The sequence below is a fragment of the Dipodomys ordii genome, unplaced genomic scaffold, assembly GCF_000151885.1.
Source record: "Dipodomys ordii isolate 6190 unplaced genomic scaffold, Dord_2.0 Scaffold18, whole genome shotgun sequence".
Classification (NCBI taxonomy): domain Eukaryota; kingdom Metazoa; phylum Chordata; class Mammalia; order Rodentia; family Heteromyidae; genus Dipodomys; species Dipodomys ordii.
The window spans coordinates 6,811,955-6,827,264 of NW_012267234.1; the positions used below are offsets into that span (position 1 = coordinate 6,811,955).

Genomic DNA, 15,310 nt, shown 5'->3' on the forward strand with positions numbered 1-15,310 from the left:
TACTGACTTCCTGTGACCACTGCCCCATCAGTGACAACATTCTCTTGCAGGGAACAACCTTGCCCAGCCTCTAAATGTCCCTACCTACTCCATGTCAGGTTCAAACTCCTGGCTGGGCAAGGTCTAGTTGAACTGTACCTGTTGTTCAGTTGCAGTGTGCTGTCTGGAGGGCCAGAAAAGGTCTTGTGAGGCAGCCATGCTGTTCCACCAACTTCCTGCTTGTCTGACTGCACTGGTCTGTGGATTCCTGCTTCTCCCACTTGGAATTAAGGGTGAGACTCCTGCAGGGGATAATTCTGGGTGGGGAGTGGAGGGTAATAGGACTAGGCTGAGATCTGCCACATTGTGTAGAGCAGAGTTTGAGCTTGGAGAAGGGAGGGAGGGGCCGGTGGACGTAACAGATGATAGTGTGGGAAAATTGTGCTCTTTAAGCATCCATAAAAGCCCATGGTGGAGATCATAGAACTCAGAGACGGTTATTGATGACTGAGGAAAAAGAGGAGTGAGACCCAAATCGAAGAGTCTGAGGTGCACTGATATGTGTCAGGCAGAGTCAGAGATTTTGGACATTTCCCTCCTCTGTGTGTAGGAATACCTGTGGCTATAACTGCTACTGAATCTGCTAATGTCATTCCCACATTCTTTTGTTTCTGGGTGGGTTCCTTTATCTTCAGAGAAGCATCTTGGCATGGTTCAAGGCACTGGCAAAAGTGTCTGTTTCTTTAAGAGCTACACCTCCCCAGAAACACAACATGAAGTTGAATTGAGATGCCACTGGGCTTCATTCAAATCTAGGCAAAAGCTTGTTGGCTCTTTGGGTAAAGGGTATGTACCCTGTGTCTATCACAAAGTCCCCAGGCCCTTATCATGCCACCAGAGAATTATAACCAGAAATACATGTGCAACCTTTGATCCCCCTCACCACAGAGCATGTTAGGGTAGACCCTGATGAACTCCCCTATTCTCTCTTATTTAATCTACCGTAAACAGTTCCCCTCACCTTACCCATGGCCCACTCCTACCAGATTCCCTCCCTTACCTGCTATTGATCAAGCTGTGGGTACTGATTGCAAAATATTGAGTTCAAGATCACAACTGTTACTATCATGAGGAGCTGGTTGAGCAATCCATGTACCTAGAAGTCCCAAGGTTTTAAATCTCCTAATTCAAGGGTCAGTTTTTGACACTGCATGGCTCAGCTTCCTCAGAAACTTTCATGATGGGCTTGAAGCTACATCTATGTAGATGGTCTCTAACAGGAACCAAAGAGCAATTTTTATCCTTTACTGTAACAACTATGAGTATGAGTGGTTGGTGGCCACACTTAGGTTCAGAGTTCCCATGTAGCCAAAACCACTTGTGTAGAGAACATGGAGGTCATTGGTATGTCTGTGGACTTGCAAAGATGTTTAGAAATTGTTGTCTGTGGTGCCTATTTGTGGTTGCTATCTTGATTTGGCCATACCAGGTGACATGAACCTGGCTGATTCACAACTAGCTCTGAGACATTGCTTAGGAGCAGGAGAGTTATTTTTCTAATAGGAACAGGTGAAATTTGTGAATTACTGCAACCTGAAGTTAATAATGGGGGAGAGAAGATTCCATTAGAAGTGGATTAAAATATAGCCAGAAATTGTGGCCCTGACTGGATGTCTAAAAATACATAAAGGAGCAGGAGTTTTGAGGCTACCAAACATGAGCACAAACAAAAGTGTTCTCTGTCTTAAGTTAGAAGAAACAAACCCAGTGTATTCGGCATCCACTTAAGCAATTATCATCATTGTGGACTATGGGTTGGTTTCCAATTGACTGACCTATTCTTAAAACCTAACAAAAGCCAGCCAAGGTTTTCATAATCTGCTCAGAGCTGTGTTCCTCTCTTCTTAGGGCCCTTATCTCTTTTTAGCATTTTAGCTACCTCCAGTGTGAATTCCATGAGGACTGGATAGGTTCAGTCCAATCCTCAGCTTCCTAATGATGCCTTGTTAAAAATGTTGGTTTACTAGAAATGATGCTTATTCTCCCATCACTTAAGACATAAGCTGGAAGATGGTAGGGCTTAATGATGAAATCAAGTACCAAAGAACCTCAGGGAGCCTGCCTGGTAGGAAGGCCTGGGTCAGGTCAGTGAAAACATTGGTGTTGGGGCACAGTCATGCAGGCAGAATGTCTGTGAAGCCATTGAACCTGCAGATCAGAGGACCTTGCCAGGCTGAGCTGTGGGTGGCATAGAGCCAACAGGAGCCACAATGTGAGTGGCAGCTGATGGGGCCAAACTAATTCTGATGTGCATCTCTACCCACAGGCCAGGAGCCAGCCAGCCCCATCAGGACCACACAATATGGGCAGGTGCGGGGCAGCCTCGTCCATGTGAATGACACCAATGTGGGAGTGCACACCTTCCTGGGCATTCCCTTTGCCAAGCCACCTGTAGGCTCATTGCGGTTTGCCCCTCCAGAGCCCCCTGAACCATGGAGTGGTGTGAGGGATGCCACCTCCTATCCAGCCATGTAAGTTCTCATGGGGTGAGGATCTCTGTGGTGGGAGGGGCACCCTGGACCACGCTGAGTATTTCTCCCATGTAAATAAATCCCACACTCCATTTCCTTCTGCACTGGAGAATGTTTCCTGTCCATGTTTATATTGAATTTGTTGAGATTTAATGCCAGGTTCATGGCTCTGCCTTTGCATATGAGCAGTGCTAGCACTAGGTGTCAAAGCACAGACATATACTTGTGCTATGGCTTGGATAATGCCAATAGTTATCTGCCACCAGAGGAGGCGTCCCTGGGAAAGAATCACATTGGCTATTGGTACCTGACAAACGTCCTGGTCCAACCCAGATGCTACAGATCCCTGGGGAAGGCAGCAGTGAGGGCTCCTTGGAGAAGCCAAGCTCCATACCCACTGTGCCTACTCAAAGGGCCAGGTGGCACTTGTTAAAGAAATGTCGAAGTGCATTCAAGTGGACATATGGTTAAGGGAATGTGTTTCCCTGGGGTCTGTATTTTGATTTCAGCAATGTCTCACTACCCTAGGGGTAACTGAGCTTCATGCATTCATACTATACTGGTATGGTGGCAGCAACCCTGGCTGGTCTTTAATTGGCACAGAGAGAAAGTGTAAATGTCAATACTTGCAGTCAATGCTTCTAGAAGCCTCTATGAGTCAAGATATACAAGCCTTAGGAAGAGAGATACCCAATGCCCACACAACGTGAAGGCTTTCTGAAAATCAAAGCTACAGCCTAGCCTGAGATGGTGAGCCTCACGAATCCCAAGTAATGTGGCCTGTCTTGTTTCAAACAGACATGAGGGAAGAGTATGTATATACCAGGCACCAGTACAGCAGATACTTACAGTGGCTAGAAACAAATCTAGCTTCAAGGTCAGATTTTTTGCCATGAGACAAACCCTGGAATAATTGTCTACTCTTTAAAACAGGTGTCTGCAAGTTGCTTTTATTATAAATACACCTTCCATCTCAATGTCTGAAGACTGCCTTTATCTTAACATCTATTCGCCTGCTGGTGCCCAGGAGGGCTCTAACCTGCCTGTAAGTGTCAGGACTTGGCTGTACTTTGTGGGAGGACATTTTTTTTTTTCTGTAAGACTCTTGTACTGGAAGGAACAGCTCTGAGCCAGTGTGGAACCTAATGAGAAGTTTCATTATCAGGTTCCAAACACCACGTGCCAGGAAGGGTGACTCACCAATGGTAGGGGATGGAGAGTCCTAACTGTTCCCAGATGTTAGAGGCATGGGCTCTCTAATGAAACAAGATCTCACTCTACCAACATGAGCCCAGAAGTCTCAGTGAGAAACTCAAGTGCTATACTTTGAGATCACTCAAATTGTGGCTTGACTATTGTGCCAATGCTATTATGTAATCCTTTTGACTCATTTTAAGGTGAGACATTCAGAGAAATGCACCTTATCTTTCCATTTTAGATAGGCAACAGAGTAAAAACACCAATATTCTAGTCTTGTAGCCCTTAATTCAGACTTGGATTTCTAGAGTGAACCTCAAGGATACTGACTGAACTTGGGGCCCTACCCAGGGCTAAGTTCAAGAGGTCTTGAAGGAATTCTTTGATGTTGGCAACTGCCCACTGCCAGAGCCATGGGCAGTGTTAGGGTAACCAGAGATAGGATAGAAGCTGAATGGGAATCTGTGACAGTTGTCTTCACTTTCTCAGGTGATGGTGTGGATCCATGGTGGTGCATTTGTTATGGGCATGGCTTCCATGTATGATGGATCCATGCTGGCAGCCATTGAGAATGTGGTGGTAGTCACCATCCAGTACCGTCTGGGAGTCCTGGGCTTCTTCAGGTGTGTGTGGGATTGAAATGGGCAAGGAGGGCCAAACAGAGCCTGGACAGTCCTGTGATCCCAATCTCTGTCACTTTCAGCACTGGAGACCAGCATGCCACTGGAAACTGGGGCTACCTGGACCAAGTGGCTGCCCTACGCTGGGTCCAACAGAATATCGCCCACTTTGGAGGCAACCCCAACCGTGTCACCATTTTTGGCCAGTCTGCAGGTGGTACAAGTGTGTCCTCACATGTTGTGTCCCCCATGTCCCAAGGACTCTTCCATGGTGCCATCATGGAAAGTGGGGTGGCCGTGGTGCCAGACCTCATCTCCAGCTCCTCTGAACCAGTCTCCTCAGTGAGTGTCCTCAGCTGCTCTGCCCTGACTCTCTGTATTTCCCTTCACCCTTAGAGCTCCTGGCTGACTCTATTTAATTGGCACTAAAGAGATCATGGAGGTAACTTGGGACCTTCTTAGGAATTGGAAAGGGCTCTTGGGTAGAATCAACACCTTTCAGCCTCACAGAGGTTGAGTGTGGTCTGTGGGCAGCAAGGCTACACCCAGATTCTTCCAGGTGGTGATAATATGAAAGCCGACAGGATGAATCCTCCAATCGAGGTCCCTGAGCGTCATGAAAATGGGAATGATTTCATACCTATAGCAAACCACAAACTATAACTACGAGTTTTGGAGTAATTTGCATCAGTCTGAGTATGGACAAACCTCTCTGGCTACTTCAAAGAGTAAGGCAGCTATTGCCTGCTTGCTTTTCAGGTGGTGGCCAATCTGTCTGCCTGTGTGAAGATGAACTCAGAGGCCCTGGTGCGCTGCCTGCGGGCCAAGAGTGAAGAGGAAATGCTGGCTATTACCAAGGTCAGGCTGAATGTTGTGGTGAGGGTCCATCAGGGGAAACTGCCCACTGCTCCCTGAGTGAAAAAGGCAAATAGGGTATGAATCAGCCGGTCCTAATACTGTGAACCAATGACTGGTTTGTAGCCCTGGATACAAAACAAAAAGTAAGGGAGGCGAACTCAAGTGTTGGATGTCTTGGTTTCTGTGTGGGAGAGAATGCTGGGAAGAATTGGAAGATGGTAAAGTAACATGAGGACAATAGAAAATGTGTAGTATATGATCTCAACTCCTTATCATTGATGCCTCCTCAGACTTTCAAGGTCATGCCTGGAGTGGTGGATGGAGTCTTCTTACCCAAGCATCCCAAAGAGCTGCTGGCCTCTGCTGACTTCCACCCTGTCCCTAGCATCATTGGTGTTAACAGTGATGAGTATGGCTATGGCATCCCCCAGGTGAGACTTCATTCTAACTTATTACTTGTCTGGGGAGCTCATCTGTTATGTGTGTGAGTGGTAGGGGGTGTATGGTTGGACAGGGCATGATACCTTCATGACCACGAAATTCCAGCTCAAATTGTCTCCCCACCACTTAGATGTTGGGATTATTTGACATGATAATGGGAATAAATAGAAGCAACTTGCCATCTGTCATGCAGTACATGGTACAAAGAATGGTAAGGACATGGACACCTGCCCCAATGGATGGGAAATCCCAAGCTATTTGTTCCCACAGTAACCTTCAGTAATAAAGGATGGGTTATGTGATGGTGGTGGGGTTTCACCAGAGTTTGGCTCTTTCCCCCTTATACTAGTATCCCTTCCAGCCCCATCTCCCCACCCAGAAGCTGCCTCCTTCCTCCCACTCTATTGCCTGCCTAACCTGACTCTCTCTGATCCTCTTGGCACAGAACTTGCCTGCTGAGTGTGCAAACCTGCTGATGGAAGAGTACATGGGGGACACCGAGGACCCCCAGAGCCTCCAAGCCCAGTTCCAAGACATGATGGCAGACTTTACATTTGTGATGCCTGCACTGCATGTAGCACATTTTCAGCGTGAGTACATCTGTGGCTGAGATCTGACTGTGCAGCAGGCAGCTCAGAACTGTGCATCTCAGAGAAAATCTGTGATGTCCAAGTCCCCACTTTTGTGTCTCTCAAGGCTCCAGTGCCAGGCACTTGCTGTCCCTTAGGCCAGCAAATTCTCATGACTATGGCAAGGCACAGGCATCACTGGCACATTACAGAAAAGAAAACTTAGTCTAAGACCACACAGATAGGAAATCCAAGCCATGATTTAACCAAAGCTTTTCCCATTGGTCTCCAGGAAAATAGGAGTACCTTGAAATTCTTGGCCTCAAAGCTCATCCTAGAAGTCAGAGAATGGATCATTTACTGTGATGACCATCTTTGAGGTTTACAAAGCCTCCCCCTGCCTGAGGTTTCTCACTTCACAGTCCAGATTCCAGGCAGCTTCAACCTAGCTATCTTGTCACCAAAGATGAGGAAAGATGACTCCAGTTGAGAAGTCAGCATGTCATAATTTGTCTCCACTTCCAGGTTCTCACGCTACTGTCTACTTCTACTTGTTCCAACATCATAAGAACGTGACCTCGGACCCCAGGCCTCCATATGTGAGGGCCGACCATAGTGATGAGGTTGACTTTGTCTTTGGTTCTTCTTCATATGGCAGCAGCCGTGAGTCTTCTTCATTTCCATAAACCAGAATGGGCCTCACTAGAATCCCTGTAGGTGGGGTCTTCTCATGGTCTACCATGGAAGCTCAGAGAGAGGACACGATGAATGGTGTAATATCTTACCATTCCAAAAGCTGCAGGTGTTACAATCCATACCTTTTCCCAAACAGCCTGTGCTGCCAACACCTGTCCCCACTTGCTAGAAGGTGTCAGACATGGGTACAGAGTAGATGATAGGACATGAAGATTGTCCATATATTATTCCCAAGGACTGGGGAAGAACTGTCCACTAGTCTAGGAATACACACTAGTCTTTTCAGCTAGAGGTAAGGAAGAAGAATGGAAGGTTGTGCAATGGGAGTACCTGATCTTGGGTGGAACAGAGGAAGAGAATTTGGCCTGGTATGGAAGACCAGACTACAATTGAATGGAGGGTGGAGAGCAGGAGTAGGCACCCTGAAATATTGTCCAAGATGCAGACTCCTGTTCTCCTTTGTGCAGCGGGCTTTTCTGAGGAAGAGGCGCTACTGAGCAGGAGGATGATGAAGTACTGGGCCAACTTTGCCCGGAATAGGTGAGAACATACACCTAACCCTGACTCCCATGAGTGGAGTCCACCTAGTATCCCCTGTGGCATCTTTATATGCATCCATAATTCTTACTCAAACTACAGTTCTGCCTCAAACCCCAGGACTCACTCACACACAGTGAGTGCTTTGTAGGTTCAAGTCACTCTCTCTTGCCCGAGAGAGCTGAAAGTTGTCCACTTTTTTTTTTTGGGTCCGGTCGTGAGGCCTGAACTCTGGGCCTGTGCGCTTCCCTCAGCTCTTCAGATCAAGGCTAGCCCTCTACCACTTGAGCCACAGCGCCACTTCTGGCTTTTTTCTTTTTGTTTATGTGGTGCTGAGGAATCGAACCCAGGGCCTCAGGCATGCAAGGCATGCGCTCTACCACTGAGCAACCTTCCCAGCCCTGATTGTCCACATTTTTGTAGAAACATCAGCACTCACCTATGTGAGGGGGCTCTGAGCCATATGCACCAGATACTAGAGGGAGGTCTCAGTTTTCCTATAAAGTTCTCTATAAAGTTTCAATAAAGTTTCCCTCATTCCCTCCACTCCTGATCTTTTGGGCTGCATGGCATGACCCTTATGAGGTGATATGGTGTAGGTTCACCAGAACTCAGAATGATCAGAATGACTCTTACCACCCCTCTTCTCCTGTGATGTGTCCACAGGAACCCCAACAGTGTGGATATGCTTCATTGGCCCATGTTTGACCAGAAGGAACAGTACCTACTACTGGACATCCCTCCTGCTGTGGGCCAGGCCTTGAAGACCTCCAGGCTGAAGTTCTGGACCAAGACCCTGCCCCAGAAGATCCAGGAGCTCAATGGGGCCTCACATCTGAGTGCAATGCATTCTTCACTATCCTTTTTACTTTTTTCTCTTCATTTATTTACTTTTTTCTGGTAATGAGGATTGATCCCAGGTTATCATACTTGATCAACAAGTGCTTTGCCACTGAGCTACATCCCAGTCCTTGGTATTTTTAATTAAATTGTTTAGGACACTTTCAAACCTAACTTTATGCAGACAAATACTTTCATTCCCATTGGATTCTATTTAGGGTTTTTGAGTGTTTAATCAGAGATAAAATTATAACCTGGGCTGGCTTTCAGTCAAGATCATCAGTTCTAGGGCTCCTGAGAAGCTAGGATTACAGGTGTGAGCCACTGGCACCTGGGTTGTATCTGTAATGCTTTCTCTGAGTCTCTCTTTGTTTGTCCCTCTGTGTCTATGTCTATATCTGTGATTGCCTTTCTGTTTCTGTCTGAGTCTCTTTGTTTCTCTATCAGCTTTGAGTGAAAAAGCTAAGGGATACCTCTCAGCCATGACTTCAAGCTCTACGACCAGCACAAACACACATGAAAACTCTCTCTCTCTGTCTCTCTCTGTCTCTTTCTCCCCCTCCCCCTCTCTCTGTCTGTCTGTCTCTCTCTGTCTGTCTCTGTCTGTCTGTCTGTCTGTTTCTCTCTCTCTCTTTCACACACACACACACACACACACACACACACACACACACACACACACACTAAATCCAGGAGCATAAGCACTATATTAGTTACTTTCTTATCATGTCCTACGGGAATGCACTAACATTCCCATGAATCCACTACAAAACTTCTATCCTATAATCAAGAGTGAATCATTGAACTTGAGCTAGAGTCTCTGCAATAAACCTGTGCTCATGGTGATTGGTGTCATTGTCTATTCTCCAAACTGTTTGAGAGTCCAACAAGAGCATCTGCCCAGGTCTGTGTAGAAGGGTCTGGGTCCATATCCTTGGCCACAGTTCCTTAGATTGGAGACCTTGAGTGCACATCAGACCTTGTGGCTGGAATGGAGGTCAGAGAATCTTTAGGAAAGTCATTCTAGGACAAATGAGCCTTCTGGAAATGGCACCAAGAAAGAATACCCATGCTGCCAGACTATAGGTTCTCAAGAGTACTGTGCACCAGATTGAAGAGTCAAAGCTGATTTTCACTGGCACCATGTCTTCTGGGCTGCAGTTTCTGTCCCCTGGTGTCTCACTGCATCTTAGCAGGATCTACATGTTTCATACACTCCTGATAACAGAACAGGCACCCAGATTACTAGAGGCCCAGAGAGTCCTGTCTCCTTACAGTGTTGCAACCAGCAAGTTCCCTTCAAATGGTTTTCAAGTGGGTAAATGACTGCCCTTGATCTCAGCCACTAGGGTTGCCACAGGATGGGAGGGGTATGTTTCCTTAAGAAATGCCTCAGTGTGTAGCCATTTTTATTGTGCAACTAAAGGACTCTGGTTGATACTTGCTTTAAAGTAGTGTTCTAGCACAAAATTGGTGTTACTTTCATACCAAATAGGTAGAACAAGCCAGAAAAGCACAAGAAAAATGACAAGTCCAGGTATCTCAACTCCCACTCATGATAATCAGGTGATAGAAAAATTAATGAAAAATCTAGAGGAGAGTTCACAAAAAGCTCTACAAACACTACTGGTAAACATGGTGAATGAAAAGATTGAAAACCTGCAAAAGACTCAGTGTTAGTGTGATAGAGATTGAGAGCAGGCAAACCAAAGATAAATACAGGAATCTCATGAGCATGAGGAATCTACTCAAAGAATAATACAGGATTGTGTGAGCAGGTTGAGAACAGTCAATGAGAAAGAAAGGAAATGTGTGAGCATGCTGAGAACAGTCAAAGAGTAATACAGGAATTGGGAGAGTGGGATGAGAATAGACAAAGATCAGCACAGCCATTCATGGAATCCATAAAGAGACAGCTGAAAGAGTTCATGGAGATCACAAAGGAAATGCTCAATGGAGCTCGACAGAAGGAATGGGAGTCCAAGGAAACCATAACCAATCAACTAAGTGATTTGAGAATAAACACTGAACACCAAATTAAGGAAGTAAAGAAGTTCATACAAGATCTAAAACAACGCTCCAACAAAGAATTTGAAGCCATCAAAGCCGGCCAATTAGAAGGAAAAGGAATAAAAATCTAAGTAGAAAGTCTTGACATTAGGTTATACTGTGCAGAAGATTGAAACTCGGGGATTGAAAACAGCCTAGATATTATAGAGAAAGAACATACAACTATCAAGACAAACCCCAGAAATATGACAGATCTATTCAACATTTGGAAGAGACCATCAGAAGCCCTATGCTGAAGATAATGGGTGTAGAGGAGCACCTAGAGACAAAAGTTAATGGTCTAGGAAATTTGTTTAACAGGATCCTAGTAGAGAACTTCCCAAACATGCAAAAAGATAGGCCTATTCAGATACAAAAAGTTTTTAGAGCCCCAAATAGACCAAACCAAACAGGACATCTTACTATCACATTATAATCCCCACAGGATCAATTCAGACCAAGAAAAATCCTTAAAGATGTCAAGGAGAAAAGATCAATCACCTATAAAGGGAAACCAATTAGAATCACCTCAGATGTCTCAGCAGAGACAAAGCAAGAAGAGCCTGGAATGATGTATGCCATGCCCTGAAGACAAACAACCATCAGCCAAGAATGCTGTACCCAGCTAAACTCTCCGTCATAACTGAAGGCCAAATTAAAACCTTCCATAGCAAAGAAAAACTGAGGGGCTGGGAAAGGGGCTCAGTAGTAGACCACTTGTCTTGCATGACTGCGGCCCTGGGTTTGATTCCTCAGCACCACATAAGCAAAAAAGCCGAAAGTAGTGTTGTGGCTCAAGTGGAAAGGCACTAGCCTTGAGCTGAAGAGCCAAATATTTCACCCAGCAGCATCAGAACACACGTTTTTCTCAGCAGCACATGGAACATTTTCCAAAATAGACCACATTTTAGGTCACAAAGCAAACTTGTCCAAATTCAGAAACATTGAAGTTATACCTTGCGTACTCTCAGAGCACAAGGGAATAAAATTAGAACTGAACACCAAAAGCCACCAAAGAAAGTCCTGTAACACATGAGGCTGAACAACACACTGTTGAATCACCAGTGGGTCATGGAAGAGATTAGAAAGGAAATTCCAATGTTCATGATATTCAACAAAAATGAACACACAAATTAGCAGCTCCTCTGGGACACAGCAAAGGCAGTACTCAGAGGCAAGTTTATTGCTCTGAGTTCCTACATCAACAAATGGGAGACATCTGGAACCAACAACTTAATGAGACACCTGAACCTCCTTGAGAAAGAACAGCAAGATAAACCCCAATCCAGTAGATGGAAAGCAATAATTAAAATTAAATCAGAATTATTAGATTCCAAAAAAACATAGAAAGAATCAACAAAACAAAGAGTTGGTTCTTTGAAAAAATTAACAAATTGATAGACCCTTGGCAAATCTTATCAGAGAAAGAAGAGAACACACCCAAATAAATATACTCAGAAATGAGAATGGAAACATCACCACAGAAACAACCAAGATTCAGAACATTATAAGGGAATACTTCTCAAACCTTTATTCTAATAAGTTTGAGAACTTGGCAGAAATGGACCTTTTCCTAGCAAATATCAACATGCTGAAACTAAATCAAGATGAGTTAAACCATCTTAACAGGCCCATATGAAGCATTGAAATAGAAACAGCAATAAGAGACCTCCCATCTAAGAAAAGCCCCGGACCAGAGGGATTTACAGAGGAATTCTACAAGGCACTTCAAAGCAGAGCTCACACCAATACTCCCCCAACTCTTCAATGAAATTGAAAGAGAAAATTCACTACTGAACTCATTCTATGAAGCCATCATAACCCTCATCACCAAATCAGGCAGGGACTCATCATAGGTTGGACAAATGGGATTGCATGAAATTGAAGAGCTTCTGCATGGCAAAGGACATAGCTAGCAAGATCAATAGAAAGCCCACGGATTGGGAGAAGAACTTCACTAGCCATACAACGGACAAGGGTCTCATATCTAAAATATACCTGGAACTCAAAAAATTAAATCCCCCAACAACAAGTCCTCAAAGAAACAAGTGCCCAATACTTAAGTGTGCTAAAGACTTAAAGAGAAACTTCTCTGAAGAGGAAAGAAGGATGGCCAATAGACACATGCAGAAATGCTCAATCTGCCTAGCCATAAAAGAAATGCAAATCAAAACAACATTGAGATACCACCTCACCCCAGTTAGAATGGCTATAATCAAGAACTCTAATAACAACAGGAGGAAATATGGACAGAAAGGCACCCTACTTCATTGTTGGTGGGAGTGTAAACTTGTTCAACCACTTTAGAAAGTAGTATGGAGGTTTCTCAAAAGACTCCACATAGAGCTCCCCTATGACCCAGCAATCCCACTTTTGGGCATTTACCCAAATGACCACAAACAAGACCATACTAAAGCTACCAGCACAACTATGTTAATTGAAGCAATATTATTTACCATAGCTAAGATATGGAACCAACCCAGATGCCCCTCAGTAGATGAATGGATCAAGAAAATGTGGTATATATACACAGTGGAATTCTATGCTTCCATCAGGAAGAATGACATTGCCCCATTTGTTAGGAAATGGAAAGACTTGGAAAAAATTATATTTAGTGAAGTAAGCCATGCCCCAATAAACATAGGTCCAATGGTTTCCCTTATTTGCCATAACTAGTATATGTCTGAATCAAGCAGAAAAGGTCATATAAGTTGATGTTAGGGAAATGAACCCCAAGATAAGTATTCAAATTTTTTTCTTTCATGCAATTGTTTTTAGCATATTTATAAGATGATTTCTTCATTGCTTTGTATGTCCCTCCCCCACAGTATAACCCCTGCTTTCATGGCATTTAATGTTGGTATAATTTGTGTAGGGAAAGAGAAAAAACAAATTGTTTAAATAGGGATGCAGTTGGACACATTGCAACAATGAGATGTACAAGTCATTATGTTGAAAAATGAACTTTATACCTTTGGTGGGAGGGAGGATCGGGTATGGGGGGGGCATGGTTATGGGAAGGGATGGGGAGGGGAAACAAAGGAGGAGCCAACAATGCTTGATAAGAAATGTACTCATTATCTTGCCATTGTAATTGTAATCCATCTGTAAGGTATTTTCACAATAAAAAAAAAAGATGATGTTAAGCGAAATGAACCCCCCAAGACACTGACACAAATGTTCTTTTCCTTTCTTGCTATTGTTTTAAAAAATACTTATAATGTACTATGTGATTTTTTAAAATTTCTTTAGTATGTTCCTCCCACATGGCATAACTCTTGTTTTCACTGTATTTGATTCCCATACCCTACATCTTGTATATACACTTTACTTATTTGAGGAGGGTAAGGGAAATAAACAAAATGCTTAAACAGGGATACTGGTTGACCCACTGTAACAATGAGATGTACAAGAAACTATGTTGAAAAAGAACTTTACAACTTGTGGGAGGGGAGGAAGGGAGGAGTTGGGGAGGTAGGTAGGGAAGGGATGGTAGGGAAAAACAAAGGAGGAGGTAACAATGCTCAATAGGAAATGTACTCATTACCTTACTCATGTAACTGTAAAACCCCTCTGCACAGTATTTTTATGACAAAAATATATTTAAAAATGAAGGGCCACAGTGAAGAGTATGTTTGAATGGACAGCCACTCACAAACAGGAAGGGGTCCATGCAGACCCTCAGACCAGGTCTCTAAGAGATAACAGAACTAGAGTGGGAATTGGCAACTTGTGAACAATAAGTTCAAGGAAGAATTTCAAAATGAGCACAGTCATAGCTCCCTGTCTCTGCTCAAGTACTCATGTTTGCACTCATGTTGTGGGGGCATTATCCATCTGTGGGATTCTGAGCCTGCTTCTCTCAGGATAGTGCCGAATTTACAAACTTCACTGTAGTGACAGTTCACAGTATTCCAAGGACTGCAGAAGCCACACAGCTCCCCTGGAGGAGGACAAAGGAAAAGTAGGGGAAGGGAAGGGCTCACAAAAAGTGCTGACCACTGACTTCCTGTGACCACTGCCCCATCAGTGCCACTCTCTTGTAGAACCAACCTTGCCCTCCCTCTCCTATGTCCCTGCCTATCCCATGTCACGTCCAAACTCCTGGTTGGAAAAGGGCCAAGTGAATTATGCCTGTTGGTGAGTGCAATGGAATAGCTTTCAACCAGGATCCTCAGATGTTAGCTGAGAAGTTAAGATTGCAGTTGTGGGCCATTGGTACCTGGTTCATGTATCTGATTCTTTCTCTCTCTCTTTGCTTGTCTCTCTGTGTCTGTGTCTGTGTTTGCCTGCCTCTCTCTCTCTCTCTGCAGAGCACACATGTAGCATCATGCTTAGACTAGTAAGTTTCACTCACTTTATCCAAACACTTCCAATATTCCAGTATGAATCCACACCAATAACTAACTCTTATACCTAATTCTAGTAAGCATGTCCCACACGTGGAGAACTCATGAGGCATGTCACTTGGTCCAAAGGTTGAGGGGTGTCCATTGAGAGTGTCCTCCTGGCTGCTCTGGATAGCTGGAGGGAGTAGTGGCCACCTTGCCTGGGCGCTCCAGTGGAGGGTCAGTCTGATGTGGAGTCGATTGGCTCAGGGAGGTCGTCTCACTTGGTCTTCGCTTTCCTGGGTTTTTATATGTTTTAGGCTGGGCTTCTTCACTTCTGTCCTTTCTGGTTATTGCTGCCGGCTGGTTGCCTTGGTGATGGCTTCACTTCTGGCCTTGTCTAGTTATCTCTGCAGGTTCTGCTTCAGCTGGTCCCCTTGGTAAAGTCTTTGGCTCCCTAGATGTGTTCTTATCTCTGTAGTCCATAGTGCTAACTCCTAATTTCACAGCTTAATATTTCATATTATTTCACAGCACACATACACTCAATATATTCTCTATTTAACAACGCATTGTGCCAGTATTCAATGATTCTCACTACATTCTCTCTTTCTCTCGCTCTGCCTCTCTGTGTCTTTCTCTCTGTGTCTCTTTCTCTGTCTTTC

General features: G+C 44.4%; 2 protein-coding genes across 2 annotated transcripts in view; both read left to right on the forward strand.

The window, feature by feature from the left end:
* Window positions 1-15,310, forward strand: part of LOC105983011 (cocaine esterase-like) — a 246,879-nt gene that overhangs the window by 64,054 nt on the left and 167,515 nt on the right. The gene's annotated exons all lie outside the window — the stretch shown is intronic.
* LOC105982927 (liver carboxylesterase 2-like) lies at window positions 1,371-14,461 on the forward strand. The gene is made up of 13 exons (XM_013012654.1): window positions 1,371-1,383; window positions 2,306-2,510; window positions 3,444-3,555; window positions 4,197-4,330; window positions 4,411-4,669; window positions 5,087-5,185; window positions 5,476-5,616; window positions 5,757-5,837; window positions 6,072-6,216; window positions 6,721-6,858; window positions 7,359-7,431; window positions 8,095-8,267; window positions 14,364-14,461. Exons 1-13 carry the CDS (start codon window positions 1,371-1,373, stop codon window positions 14,459-14,461), a joined length of 1,671 nt encoding a protein of 556 aa, XP_012868108.1.